Source organism: Aplosporella prunicola (assembly GCF_010093885.1).
Source record: "Aplosporella prunicola CBS 121167 unplaced genomic scaffold K452scaffold_43, whole genome shotgun sequence".
Classification (NCBI taxonomy): Eukaryota; Fungi; Ascomycota; class Dothideomycetes; order Botryosphaeriales; family Aplosporellaceae; genus Aplosporella; species Aplosporella prunicola.
Window position 1 is genome coordinate 1 of NW_022983571.1, and position 12426 is coordinate 12426.

Sequence of the window (12426 nt, forward strand, 5' to 3'; positions counted from 1 at the left end):
TTTTAGCCTGATATTGCGGGAAGATTTTCCGGATTATATCGATCTTATCTAGTAGAAAAGATATAGGGAATCCGTAGTTTCCCGTTATAATAATATTATTATTTTGGGAGAGTCTAATACCTAAGATAACGGTTTTTCCCCGGTATCCTGCTATTTCGAAGGCTTTATTAAGCTGTATTCTAGCGTTGAGTAGGCTAAAGGATTTATCTAGTCCTAGGTTAGGGAAGGAGATTTAGTACTCCTTAAGTATAGGCTTAGGAGCGGGCGAAGGGGTAGTTCCGGGCTTTTTCTTATTAGAAATAAGAGTAAATCCGGTTTAGTCAGGCGAGAGGTTCCTTATAGCTACGGAGGCGTAGCTTTAGGGGTTTTAGGGGAGATTTTAGCTAGGTAAGGCCGGGGTAATTATAGGGCAGGAAATTATATAATTATATCTACATATAGCTTATAGTAGGGTTCAACGTGCCTATAATCTCTAGTCTCCTAAAGATCTATCTAGGCCCCTACCTTAGTTTTTAGCCTTATACGGTATCTATATTTAGGGCCGGACTAAACCCTTCCTGCCTAAGTAATCCCTGTTTACTCTATAAGCATATATTACCGGCGTGCTATCCTAAGACCTCCCTAGAGGCGAATAGTCCCGTCTCTATATATACCGATACGCGTATCCGTTCTCTCGAGCCACGTAGTAGTCTCTCCGGCTAGGACATAATCCTGCCTGCCAACTAGGTATACCGAGGGTTAGAGCCTAGTAAAGGGGTAAGGTCCTCGGAGCTAGTAGTAGCTGCTACGCACTACGCCCCGCGGGAGTCTAGGTATTATATAGGGGTATAACACCCTATACTTACTAGGTTCCCGTTTCGCGTTGCCTATAAGGGTCTCCCTATAACAGGCCGACCGTGTCTTGTAGAAGGGGTAACGGGCTAGATCCTACGCCGGGCGACCTATTCTACCCTCTCCTACTAACTAAGCTTATATCCCCTCCTATTCTAAGCTAGCCTATATCTCTAACGAGTTAAGTCTTAGCGCGACCGGCCTGTAATTCCCTAAGAACCTCCCCTCACCGCTGGCCTGTGTCATCGTCGTAGGTTGCGTACTCTACGCCTATTAAGACCCTCCGATAAGTCGCCTAGACGCCCGCTTAATAGGTTCGCTAAGGGCCGCCGAAGCTAGCCTGTATTTCCCTCCCCTAGAGCTTGCCCGTGTTCCCGTCTCGTTAAGCCGACCGGTCGCATCTTCGTGTATATACCGGATCGGTTCTTTTAGAGAGGCCTTAACGAGTTTCTTAAGGTCGGGCCTTAACAAGGTCTTCGCGGTCGGAGGCCTCGAGGCCTTAACAGGTTTCGTACCAGGGTCTACAATACGTTAGCCTTAATAAGTTCTTAGAAAGAGGTTTCCCTGCGCTCTCGCCGCATTCTTAGCGACCTTAGAGCTAGTATAAGCCTAAGGGTGTCCTATCGTATGCCTAGGGCGCGTCTATATCGGCTGGCTAGATAATAGGCCAGCGTCGGGCCTAGCTGCGAGCCAGGTAGTCGTACGTTGGTTAGTTTTCGTCTCCTATTTCCCTTAATAGGCCTCCCTAGATAGATGGTCGCATTGCCTAAGCGGAGGTAGTAGGCAGCGCGGTTGTGGTCGTAGTCGGCGCGTCGATGAAAAATTTTTATCGCGTCGAAGCCGTACCCTAACAGCCTGTAATAACGTGTTACAGGCTACTACCCATTACCTCTATACTTAGCTACCTATTAGAGACGCTCCTCTAATAGATATTACTAGCCGCGGCGACGTAGACGCGTGCAGTAGGATTTCGCGGCCTCTCTTACTACTCGGATTGTAAGGAACTAGTTAATTTCTCTAAGAGATCTAATTTTAAAAGTATTTAATAGCTTCTATTAAAAGAGATCTGCGTATCCTGTGTACTTTTTATAATAGATAACTATAATATTATCTATAAAGAAGAAAATAGTGATTTTACTATTTATGAAGATATAGTTTGCTCCTAGGACTTCTTCTAGTTCTAGTTTAAGAAGTTCTTTTAAAAGAAACTTGTACTAGAGAGCTGGTGATTGTTTAAGACCGTATAAAGCCTTATAGAGAAGAAGGTAGAACTAAAAGTTCTTTGTAGCTGGATATTCTTCTAGTAGAATATAGTAGATATCTTCGTCTACGTCGCTGTTGATAAATGTATTAATAGTATTAAATTATCTTGTTTCTAGGTTATAGGTAGCTGTTATTGCTATAAGAGCTCTAAAGGTTTTTGCTGTAAGTGTTGCTGTATAAGTATCTTGTTCTGTAGATTGTAAATCTCCTCTAACGTAGAGTCTTGCTTTGAATTTGAGAAGATTTCCTTTAGTGTCGAATTTGTACTTGAAAACCTATGTAAGAGGTACTGGAAGCTTATTGGCTTTTTCTACCTATTAGATTAGAACTTCTTTCTAGGTATTTTTTGCTTAAAGAGTCTTAATTTCTGCACGTAAAGCTTGTTGGAATTCCTTTAAGAAGGAATACTAAAGTATTTATTTATAGTTTGTTAGTTCTAGAGGAAGAGTATCTCTGTAGAGATTTGATTTTAGGTTTAGTAAAGAGAAGGAGCTGAGAAAGGAGTTATAGAAGCTTAAGTTCTTGTTAGTATCCTTGAGTGCCTAATTGTATTAACTTCTTCTTATTCTTTTTAAAGATTCTGAAAGAATGTTGCTTAGGTTAAGCTCGCTTGAAATTTTAGTAGCTCTTAGAGCTATATTGCTTTTCTTCTTTTAAGAGGTTTGCTGAGTTTGCGTTAGTTGTTGTACTTGTATATTGCTGAGAGTGCTTGAAGTATTTGTTAAAGATGCTTCTAATGGAGCTGAAGGAGAAGGTTCTCTTGTAGAATCTCTTGTTTCTCTTGTAAGAGATGGAGAGGGAAGATGAGTTCTTTCCTGTAGTTTCTCTTGTATTGGTTGTAGATTCTGTTAGAGCTGAATGTCTTCTTCTTCTTCTAGTTCTTCTAGAAGTTCTAAAGGAGAAGGGATTAAAAGAGTTTTAATAGTTGTTAGCTGTTCTAGTAGTTATACTAGATCTAGTTCTTCTAGATTGTAAAATTCTTCTTTATTGAAGAGAAGGTCTCTGGTTTAGATAACCTTTCTTTAGCTTAGGATCTAGATGCGAAAGATATTGGTAGATAAATATCCTAGTAGAAAACCAATGTGTGCTCTTTATTTAAGTTTATTTAATCTAGAGATATCTCTTCTTAGTATATAGGCTTTGTAGCTAAATATTCTGAGATGAGAGAGATCTAGTTTAATTCTAGTTACTGCTTGAAAAGGTGTCTTCTACTGATTTTGTCTTCTTAGAGTTCTGTTGTAGATATATCCTGCTGCCTTGATAATTTCTGGCTAAAGGGAAGCTAGGAGATTTGCTCCTATTCGTATAGTTCTTGCTTTATTAAGAAGAGTTCTTCCTGATCTTTCTATATGACTATTTTATTCTAGAGTGTAAGGAGTAGAGAATTCGATTAAGATGCCTTGATTTTTAAGATCCTTTTAAAAGTCTTGAGTGAGAGATTTTTCTCTATCTGTTCTAAAGAAAATAACTTATTTCTTGTATCTTGTTTTGATGAATTAGAGAGTATTATTGATATACTAGATTGAGTTTATCTTGTTTTGGTGCGTGTAGATAAAAGTAAATCTAGTAGAGATGTAGGCGAGGTAGGAAATATACTAGTGTTTGTTAAAACTAGGTTTAATTTAAATTAAATTAAATGAGATCCTGTAGAAGGGTTCTTGTAAAGATTCTTTCTTGTTTAAAGATCTTAAAATGACTTTGTAGATCTTTAATACTGCGTAAGTTTCGTATTAGTGAGTCTTAGGAGCTAAGTCTTCTGTGGAAATAGTTACTCCTTGTATTGAGGATTCGAGGTAATTAATGGCTTCTCTGTTGGTATGAGTAAGTGTTTTATACTACGTATTTGCGGAAGCTTTGCGTGTAAAGAAGGAGTGTTCTTGCTGAGAAGACTGAAGGGAAGAGTTATCTTCTAGTAGATACTAATTATGTTTGAAAGAGATAGTGTAAAGAGGTTTCTATTCTTTGTGTAGAATTATTTTTTCGGAGTTCTATTAAAATCCCTTTTCTTAAGCTCGTTTAAAAGATATAATATTGGTTAGATAGCCTAGGATATAGGCTATATCTTGTAGCTGAAAGTATCCTTTTCTATTAAGTCTATTAACTCTGATATTAATTGTTCTAAAGGATTCGATTTAGCTGTAGGTTTCTCCTGCTATAAGAATATCTTGAGGCGAGGTAGCGCGTTGTAGAGTATACCTAGATTCTATAGTTTTATTGTAGATATAGATAGAAGATCCGGTGTCTAGGATCTAAGAAGAAAGAATTAGGTTTAGCGGTTTTCTTTAATTTTAAACGGAATAGGAAGTAAAAGATCCGAATGGAGAGCCTTGTAAAGAGTTATCCTGCCTTGTTAAGGGTTCTTAAGTTGATAATTTCTAGGAGGTTCTTAGTTGATTTCCTTGTTACTATTTATTCTTTTCTTTTTTAATAGATCTGTTGACCTTGGCTTAGTTTCTTAGGTTCTTTAGCTAGTTCTAGTATTTCTCTTGGATACTTAGATCTAGTTTCTATGTAGATGATCTTTATCTTCCTAGATTTAGGTAGAAATAGTAGCTGTAGTTATGGTTTCTTCCGTAGATATAGGGTAGGAATTAAAATTGTCTTTCTCCTTTGAAAGTAGAGGAGAATGCGGAATAAGTTGATTGCCTTTATAGTTTCTGTAGTGCTTAGATTCTTAAGTACTGCCTATAACTTTCTACTGTTGTAAAGAAATTAGGCTATTCTTTAGTTTAAAGGGAAAGAGTAAGTCGCGTTAATACGAATTAAGGATCTGTTGATTTAAGAGCGAGAAGAAAGTCTCTTAACGGTCTATCTCCTATGATTTCTGCGAGTTTATTAGCTTTTCCGCTAGTATAAACCTTTTCCTATTGTTAGATCTATATTTTAGTGTCTTAATTCCCTAGTCCTTTGTAGAGTTAATGGTATTGTTGTTCTAGTTCGAGTTGTCTTGCTGTGTCTGTTAGTGTAAGTCTTTGCTAGAGTATTCTAAGAATATCCTATGGATGTGTTTCTACTGTTGATAGGAGAGAAAGATAATCGATTAAGATAGATTCTTAAATAAAATTGTTGAGATCTAAGAGAGCCTTCTTATACTGAAGGTATTAAGAGAGGTTAGCTCTATAGCTTGTAAAAGCGTTATTAAATTAAGCCTAGTTTTTAGGTATAATTAAATTATCCTGCTCGTATTATAGTGTAGGTTTAATTGGTTTTAGAAATTAAGATAGTTTCGTAGATTTAGAGGGGTCTATAAATTCCTAAAGATCTGAGGTAATAGCCCGCGAACGGACTAAGTAGATCTACTTATCCTAGTTAGCTGACTTTTAAAGAATTAGTGACCTTTTAGAATCGGATATAATAAATTGATTTGATAAGAAATATTTATATACTATTGCGTAGGTATTGTTCCTAGAGATTTAGGTAAAAGATTTAGTAGGAAGAGACTGCGTAAGGTAATACTATTTGTAAGTATTAAAAAAAAAGATAGTCTTATAAGTAAGACTTAAAAAATAGATGCGGAATCCGGGCTTATAACTATTAGGTTAAATGGTTGAAACCGTGCGAGTGAAGAGAGAACGCGGCTTGATTGTAAATAAGTAGCTGGCAGCGAGCTTTATATATATAAAGAGGTAGAGTAGTTATGTGCTCGCTAGTAGAAAGTAGCAGGGGATAGTAGGGTGTTAAAATAACGAAAAAGTAAAGTGAATATAGAGGATAATATATAAAGAAACATGGCCTGATAGTCTAATACGAAAGATAGTGAATTTAGTTTGAAATTATACCTAGCTATTTGCCTCTCCTAAAGTAGGTAAAGATGGTAGCGTAGGTTCTTAAAGTTAATCTGGTTTAGTAGACTTAGATAGATTAACTACTTCCTAAATACGTAGTGCTATTGCACGCGACCGTATAAGGTATAGCTAGTTATCCTAATCTAAGGGCTTATTAAGGACGACTAATCTCTTTATAGACTTAGCTATATTCGAAATAGTATAGATAGCCTTCCGCCGTATAAAACAAATATTATACTAGCTTATTAAGCGAGTAAACCGATAAGATTTAATTAAAGATTAATCTTAAAGGGAATAGGCGCAAAAGGATGCGATTCCGGGCTTATAACTATAAAGCTAGACGCGAGGAATTAGACGCCGCTTATCCTTCTAGATTACTATTACCTATAGAGGTATATATGCTGCTATCTAAAAGAATACGTTTTCTCTTTAGTAGTGGTAAATGAGTAGTGCAGGGGTAAGGCTGTTGTGTAACAACTAAATAATGAGGCTGATAAACGAGAGTTATCGGAGTGATCCTGGCTGACAGAAAGCCTCTTTTTTTGTGTCAGTTTTCAGGTCTTCAAAGGTCTTCCCAGCGTCGTGGGGCTCTAAGTGCGTCCTTATATTTTTGCAAAGCTCCCAAATGAGGCTTTCGCTTTCCATACCCGGTTTTGTGTCAGCAGGCTCGGAGCCAAAAATCCGCTGATGATTTTTCATGAACCACGGATAATATCCACCTCTCGCCTTCTCAGGAACCCCAGAAAATATCCTCATAGTATCCTCGGGGATGGTTTCAGCTTGCTGCCACTGATGAAGCTCCTTAACGGTAACTTTGAGATGTTTCATCAGGCCTTGGTAGAGGCCAAGCAGTTTGAAATAGTCTTTTCGAGGGAGCCTGCTAAATCCGAAGTCGGCCAAAACATCCGGATCCTTTGGCATTTCATCACGAATAACATCACGGTAAAGGTAATCAGCAGTTGTCAGCGGGCGTAAGTTACATCTGAATAAGTGACGGGAAGACCTTTTCGACTCGCAACTAGTCGAACAGAACAAACCGCTACCACACATGCTGCATCTTCGTGAGGTCTCTCTGTAGCAGCCGCCCTCGCATTCACCGTGCACTGGACTCTCGTCGCCGGAGTGCGCGTAGTCTTCTGTTTCCGCCTGTTCATCGTAAACGGAACATGCATCTTCCTGCTCCCGTTTGTGATTACTCCGAAGATTGAGTTTATCTAGGAACATCTGCTGCTCTGTCTCTTGTATTCGGTTGCGAAGATACTCCTGCACCAGTGTGTTGCTCTGGGATCCGAGCGGGTTGGGCATTGTAGAGGTTTCTGTTAAGCCAATTGTTGACTCGGCTTTGGCCGGTTTTCTCTTCATGGTAGGCGTGAGCAGTTGTCTTCTTACTTCATCCTCAACCTTCCTCAGAGCGGAATGGACCTCTTCAATATTCTCCGGGTATTCCGCTGTTTGGGGAATGAGCCATTTGGAATATAGATGGCCGTGGCAGCCTCGGGTTTGAAATCCACCAAATGCTTTCAGAAATTCGGCGCAAAGGAAGCAATTTAGCTTACTACTGCCGATGTAAGGAAAACAGTCGTTGATGTTTGTCTTCCGAAGGTAGAAAAGTAATTGGACTTCCGCATGGACATAGAAATTCTGAATCTGTAGTTTGTCGAACTTCGACACGGCTGTCCGCTGTTTAAACCCCTTTTTCCTGACATGGGCTTTTAAAATCTCATCACTCAGAGGTAGGTCAAGGAGGTTCAACGTTTCAGCCAAAATGAGAGATTTCCCGGGGGTCCTGGCCGGATTGAATTTTGAAATCGGCTGAACCTGGACTCGGTAGCCACACCATGTCGTGAAACAGATTGTCATGAAGGTTTCATACGCAGCTCGAAGTCGTCCAAGAAAGCAGATTCCAGAGTAAATCTTTTCAGCCAAGGTTGTCTCTTCCAACATTGAGTTTAACGTTTCGGCAGTCATGGACTCCCTTGCTTTGAAAGCTGAAACCACAACATTGTCCAGCTTTTTGTCCACAGATTTGTTTTTCCTGGTATTATGGGGGCGCCCATTTACTTCAGAAATAACGTTTTGAAGCATTTTGGCAACCTCGGGCGATTTTTCGGAGTTCTTAGACAACGCCTTTGTTATCGATTTCCGGTGTTGTTGAAAGAGACTTTTCAGGTCTTTTCGATAGTTCTCGGTCCGCGGTCTAGAATAAAGCAGCATTGTGCTCCAAAGATTTTCAGCATCCCTGGAAGAATCTGTCCACGTAAGTTAGCGAGTGATCCAATGTTGCAGTACAGATACTTACTTTCCGAACTATTGGAATTGGCAGCCGAATTCATCCCTTTGTCGAGTGCACTGAGCATCTTACGATCCTCATCTTGCTTGAAACCAGCCACCCAGATATCCACCCGATTTTCTTTTTCATCTTCTCGCAATGCTGCTGCTGCGACAAAGCGACCATGCTTGTCAATAGCCAATGTTTCTGAGAGTCGATTCAAGAAGCGTCTGCAAATCTTGTCACTTTGAGAAGTGGCCAAGGCCTCTGGTCGCGTTATGTCTATTGAGGCTTCCGAATCACTGTCGTCAACATTCTCTGCATTCTCAATGTTATCAGCGGATAGAGGTTCAATGGTGTCGGTAATGCGAAGCGACAAAAGATGCGCCAATGCTGTGAATTCTCTGAAGTTGACGAGTGTTTGATCATCCATGATTATAACAGGAACGTCGTGAAGCCGGAATCTGGGGGCTACATCAAGCTGGGAATGATTTTGGAGACGAATGCGCATCATATATATCCAGTGTGTGCCGTACCTGCAGGGGAGTAAAAATCTCTTCTTTCCTGGATCGACACGTGGCGTCAGACTTCTGCTGTAAGTGTAACGTCCTGGACGCATGTGTGAGCCTGATCCCCCAACGTGCGCACCAATCAAAGTTCTTCTCGGGCTTCTTCGGGTTCTCTCTTGACAAACAACATAAGAAGCGATCATCCAAGAGAGCCTTCTTAATCTCATTCATTTTAAGTTTACACTATCAGACTTAAACCTTAACTACACCCTATATATACCACCGGGTTTTAAAATAAAATAAAAACATTATTAACCTACGGTGAGCTGTGTATTGGTATAAAGTATTCCGAATGTTGCTATAAAAAGCTTCTAATTGCTGTGCTCGCTAAGCTGCTACACGACCGAATTGGTACGCAGTCTTGGCCGTTGCAAGAACGAATATGTGTGCTGGGATTATTGCGCAAGATGCCATAGGGAAGACCCCAGCATGATTGCATGGGACTTGTGTGTATGATTAAGTTTGTACCTAACCAGCGACGTCTAGCGTTTTGTGTAACAGCCCCTACGTAAGCGCTCGTCTTCAAAACGACTATCTACTTACTTTAACTCTAAAGCTTAGGGTTCTGCTCCTATTTCTTTCTTAGGTGTATGATATCCTATCAAAAATGATTTAGGCATATACATATCTCAAAGCTACTAACTCCACAGCTATACATAGTCTGAAAAGTATCGTAAAAAGCAATAAAAAGAACCGTAGGTACATATAATAATATCGACATCCAGGATATATAGCTACAGCCGGCAATCTGAGAGCGGTATACGAAAACGCAAATCCCAAGCCTTTCTACGGTGCCCTCCGCTTAGTTAACGTATGGGTCCGATCCAAGCAACCAAAACCATTACTATAACAAGAGTAGCAGACCACGTATTCGTTGAAGAGCCCATGACCGCAAGTAGAGCAAGTATAACCTACTTTCTCACTTTCGAGAAGCTTGAGGCAGTCTGGGACGTTACAGAAAGATCCTTTAGCGAAACCTTTCCAGCCATTCCGTCCGAAAGCAAGAAAACGTGACAGAATGTGTGTTGTGTCCTTGCATGCACTGCCACTTTCGTAGCAACCGTGGCATAGGTCGAACTCTCCTTCCTCGCATTTGTCGCAGTCTTGGATAAATGAGTGCAGAGTGAGTCTTCCGATGTAGAAAAAGTTAAAGAGAAACTTACGATAGAAGGCCCCACGCCGAATCGACTCCCGACACTTGGTGCATTTGGCGAGACCCTTTTTGGATGAAGCTTCGTATGGGTTCCGGGCAAACTTACCAGGGGCTGAAGCCCACACGAAAGAATAGAGTGCGTGGTTCTCCGGGTCCTGGCAATGGCGTCCACTCTTGAAGCAGTCGAAACAGATATCAAACGCAGATCCAGGTTTGCACGCAAAACATTCTTCTCGATTAGCCACGACCGCACATAGACAAGTACACCAAGGGACTTACGATAGTATTTCCCTTGACAAATATCATTCCCACATATGGTGCATTTGAGGAACGACTGTTTTTCGAACCGTTCAAAAGTTTGGCGGCACACCAAATGGTCGAGAACTCCTGGGTAAGCCACCTGAAGAGTTACAAAAGTATTTTCAATGCAACCGCAACCATAGAAGTCTTGAAAGCAATCCATGCATAAATCGAAATTGTCGTCGGCGCATTTGCAACAATCTGTAGCAAAGTTAGAGAATGATGTGTCGGAGGGATAGATGCACCTACGCTTGAAAGTCCCAACAATGATAGGTGCCTGACAAACGTTGCATTCGAGCCATTCAGCTCCTAAGTACCGCCTGCATCCAAGCGATTGAGAGGCCCTAGTGTGCCATTCCGGGTTCTCGAAGTGCTCTATGGTCCACGACAAGAGCTCTGAAACCAGCTGTGCACAGAGACCTGCTTGGAGGGCTGTTGCTGCCTGTTCACCCAGCTGCTGTGCGCCCAGCTCGGCGGCGGCATCAGCACCATTGTAGTGGACATGGGCCTCGCCGTGGTTCATGGCGTCCTGTACCGCAGGTATCAGGTGCTCAAACTGAGTAGCAATTCCTTCGCCAAGTCCTTGAACAACTGCTGGAAGGTGATTGATGATGTCGTTGATCCCAAGACAGTTCCCAGAGACATTGGTGGCAATGTCGCCGAGCGCACCCAGGGCCTCACTAAGGCCATCGCCCACGAATGTAGTGGTCACGAATGCAATCAAAGGTACGAAGATATCCTTCCAGTCAGTCTCGTGCAGTGGTACCTGGCGCCTGGACAGCTCCTCGCGAATAAGGACGAGTTTGCGCTCCGCGACGCGCCATTTGCGTGCTGCAATGGCTGACAGGACGAGTGTAAAGCCGGAAGTGAAAGGCGCACCAACGATGTTTGCTGCAACATTTAAAGGTCCTGTGAAAGTCCTGCGGAGCTTGGTTTTTTCCTGCACTTGCAGGGCCCTGATGGTCCGGGTGTTGAGTTGTTTGCGGTAGTTGCCGTCATCCAGGGATAAAAATCCACCAAATCCCAACACCATTATGACCTAGCTTTGGTGTGGTTGGTAGAGGTAAATAAAAGTGCACAAGTGGCAATTGGTCACTAGGAAACTGATGGGAGGGCTATGAAAGCGAACATATTGATCACAGCGTCGACTACAGGTCTTTATATGCTTTACTCTATGCTCTTTGGCAATTGCCCTACGATACCGTTAGCTTTGCGCACGACTTCTTCATCGAAGCACATCAGAACGATGGCACATGGACGCTGCAAGGCATACAGGCCGCCAAAAGCGTTGGGATGCTAGTGCGAAATTCATTCGAAGGGCAGGAGAGCGGGGTCGAGCCGCCAGCTTCATTACGTATGTAGTAAGACGGCTCACTCCGACACGCCCTGGCGCTTTGAAGGGGCCTCAAGGTGGTCGCGTATCCACGCCCCTACCTCCGCGGGCATTAATGCCTACAGCCATTGATGAGCACGTTCACGTTCATGTGAGCATCTGACCCAATCTGTCTGTAGCAAGAATCGGGGAAGAGAAGTGGTAAACGGGTTACTCCAAGAATAATCGTAGCCCGGTCGTAGCCCCAACAGGTCTGTAAATGTGGTCACCAGGCGGCGGCGCGCGTCTGCCTTGGCCGACGCCTTATGGTGGCTGTTGGGGGGTTACCGTTAGAGAACGTGGCGTTGACAGTGACCTGTTGGGAATACCTGATTCATGGTCAGAGATCCAGTCAGGATGCGAGTGCACCTGTCAAAGCATACAGTGCACATCCTGGACCAAAGCAACACCGCCACAAGCCGAGGTTCCTCTTACGTCATATGCATCAGTGTGGTCGAGCCTATTCGCCCCCCCTCAAATGTCTATCCCCCCCCCCTCTACCTACCGCTTACCTAATCGGGTAAAGCGTCCGGTAGAAAGCGACTCCGCGACTTTATAACTTTATATCTTCGTATAATACCTCTTCGCGGCTACCTAAGCTACCTAAGCTACTTATACGTAATAGAGCGGGAAGACGGCGGAGGAGGATCCGGGAGTACTTGCGTACGCGAAAAAGTAACGTTTATAATATATACCTCCCTATCTATCGTGCTGTAACAGCGAGGTTAGAAATATAGAAGTTTTAATTAATTTTTAGTATAAAATAAGAGGTACTAGTTTCTATTTTCTACTAGCGCGTCTTTACGGGGCGTCGCGAGCGAATAGCGCGATTGGGTTACGCCGAAGTTAACTTTCTACTAGATAATTACCTAATTAGGTAAGCG

General features: G+C 42.2%; 2 protein-coding genes across 2 annotated transcripts; both read right to left on the bottom strand.

The window, feature by feature from the left end:
- Positions 1-6469: 6469 nt before the first annotated feature.
- K452DRAFT_313025 (uncharacterized protein) lies at positions 6470-8581 on the bottom strand (the record flags this gene model as incomplete). Its single annotated transcript, XM_033543616.1, has 3 exons — positions 6470-6480; positions 6527-8128; positions 8179-8581. The coding sequence occupies 3 exons, from the start codon at positions 8579-8581 to the stop codon at positions 6470-6472; spliced, it is 2016 nt and encodes a 671-aa protein (XP_033392304.1).
- Positions 8582-9390: 809 nt separating this feature from the next.
- K452DRAFT_322308 (uncharacterized protein) lies at positions 9391-11278 on the bottom strand. Its single transcript, XM_033544490.1, has 4 exons — positions 10420-11278; positions 10150-10371; positions 9881-10099; positions 9391-9820 (listed from the first exon to the last, which is right to left on the bottom strand). Exons 1-4 carry the CDS (start codon positions 11201-11203, stop codon positions 9504-9506), a joined length of 1542 nt encoding a protein of 513 aa, XP_033392305.1. The 5' UTR covers positions 11204-11278; the 3' UTR covers positions 9391-9503.
- Between the last annotated feature and the right edge of the window lie 1148 nt (positions 11279-12426).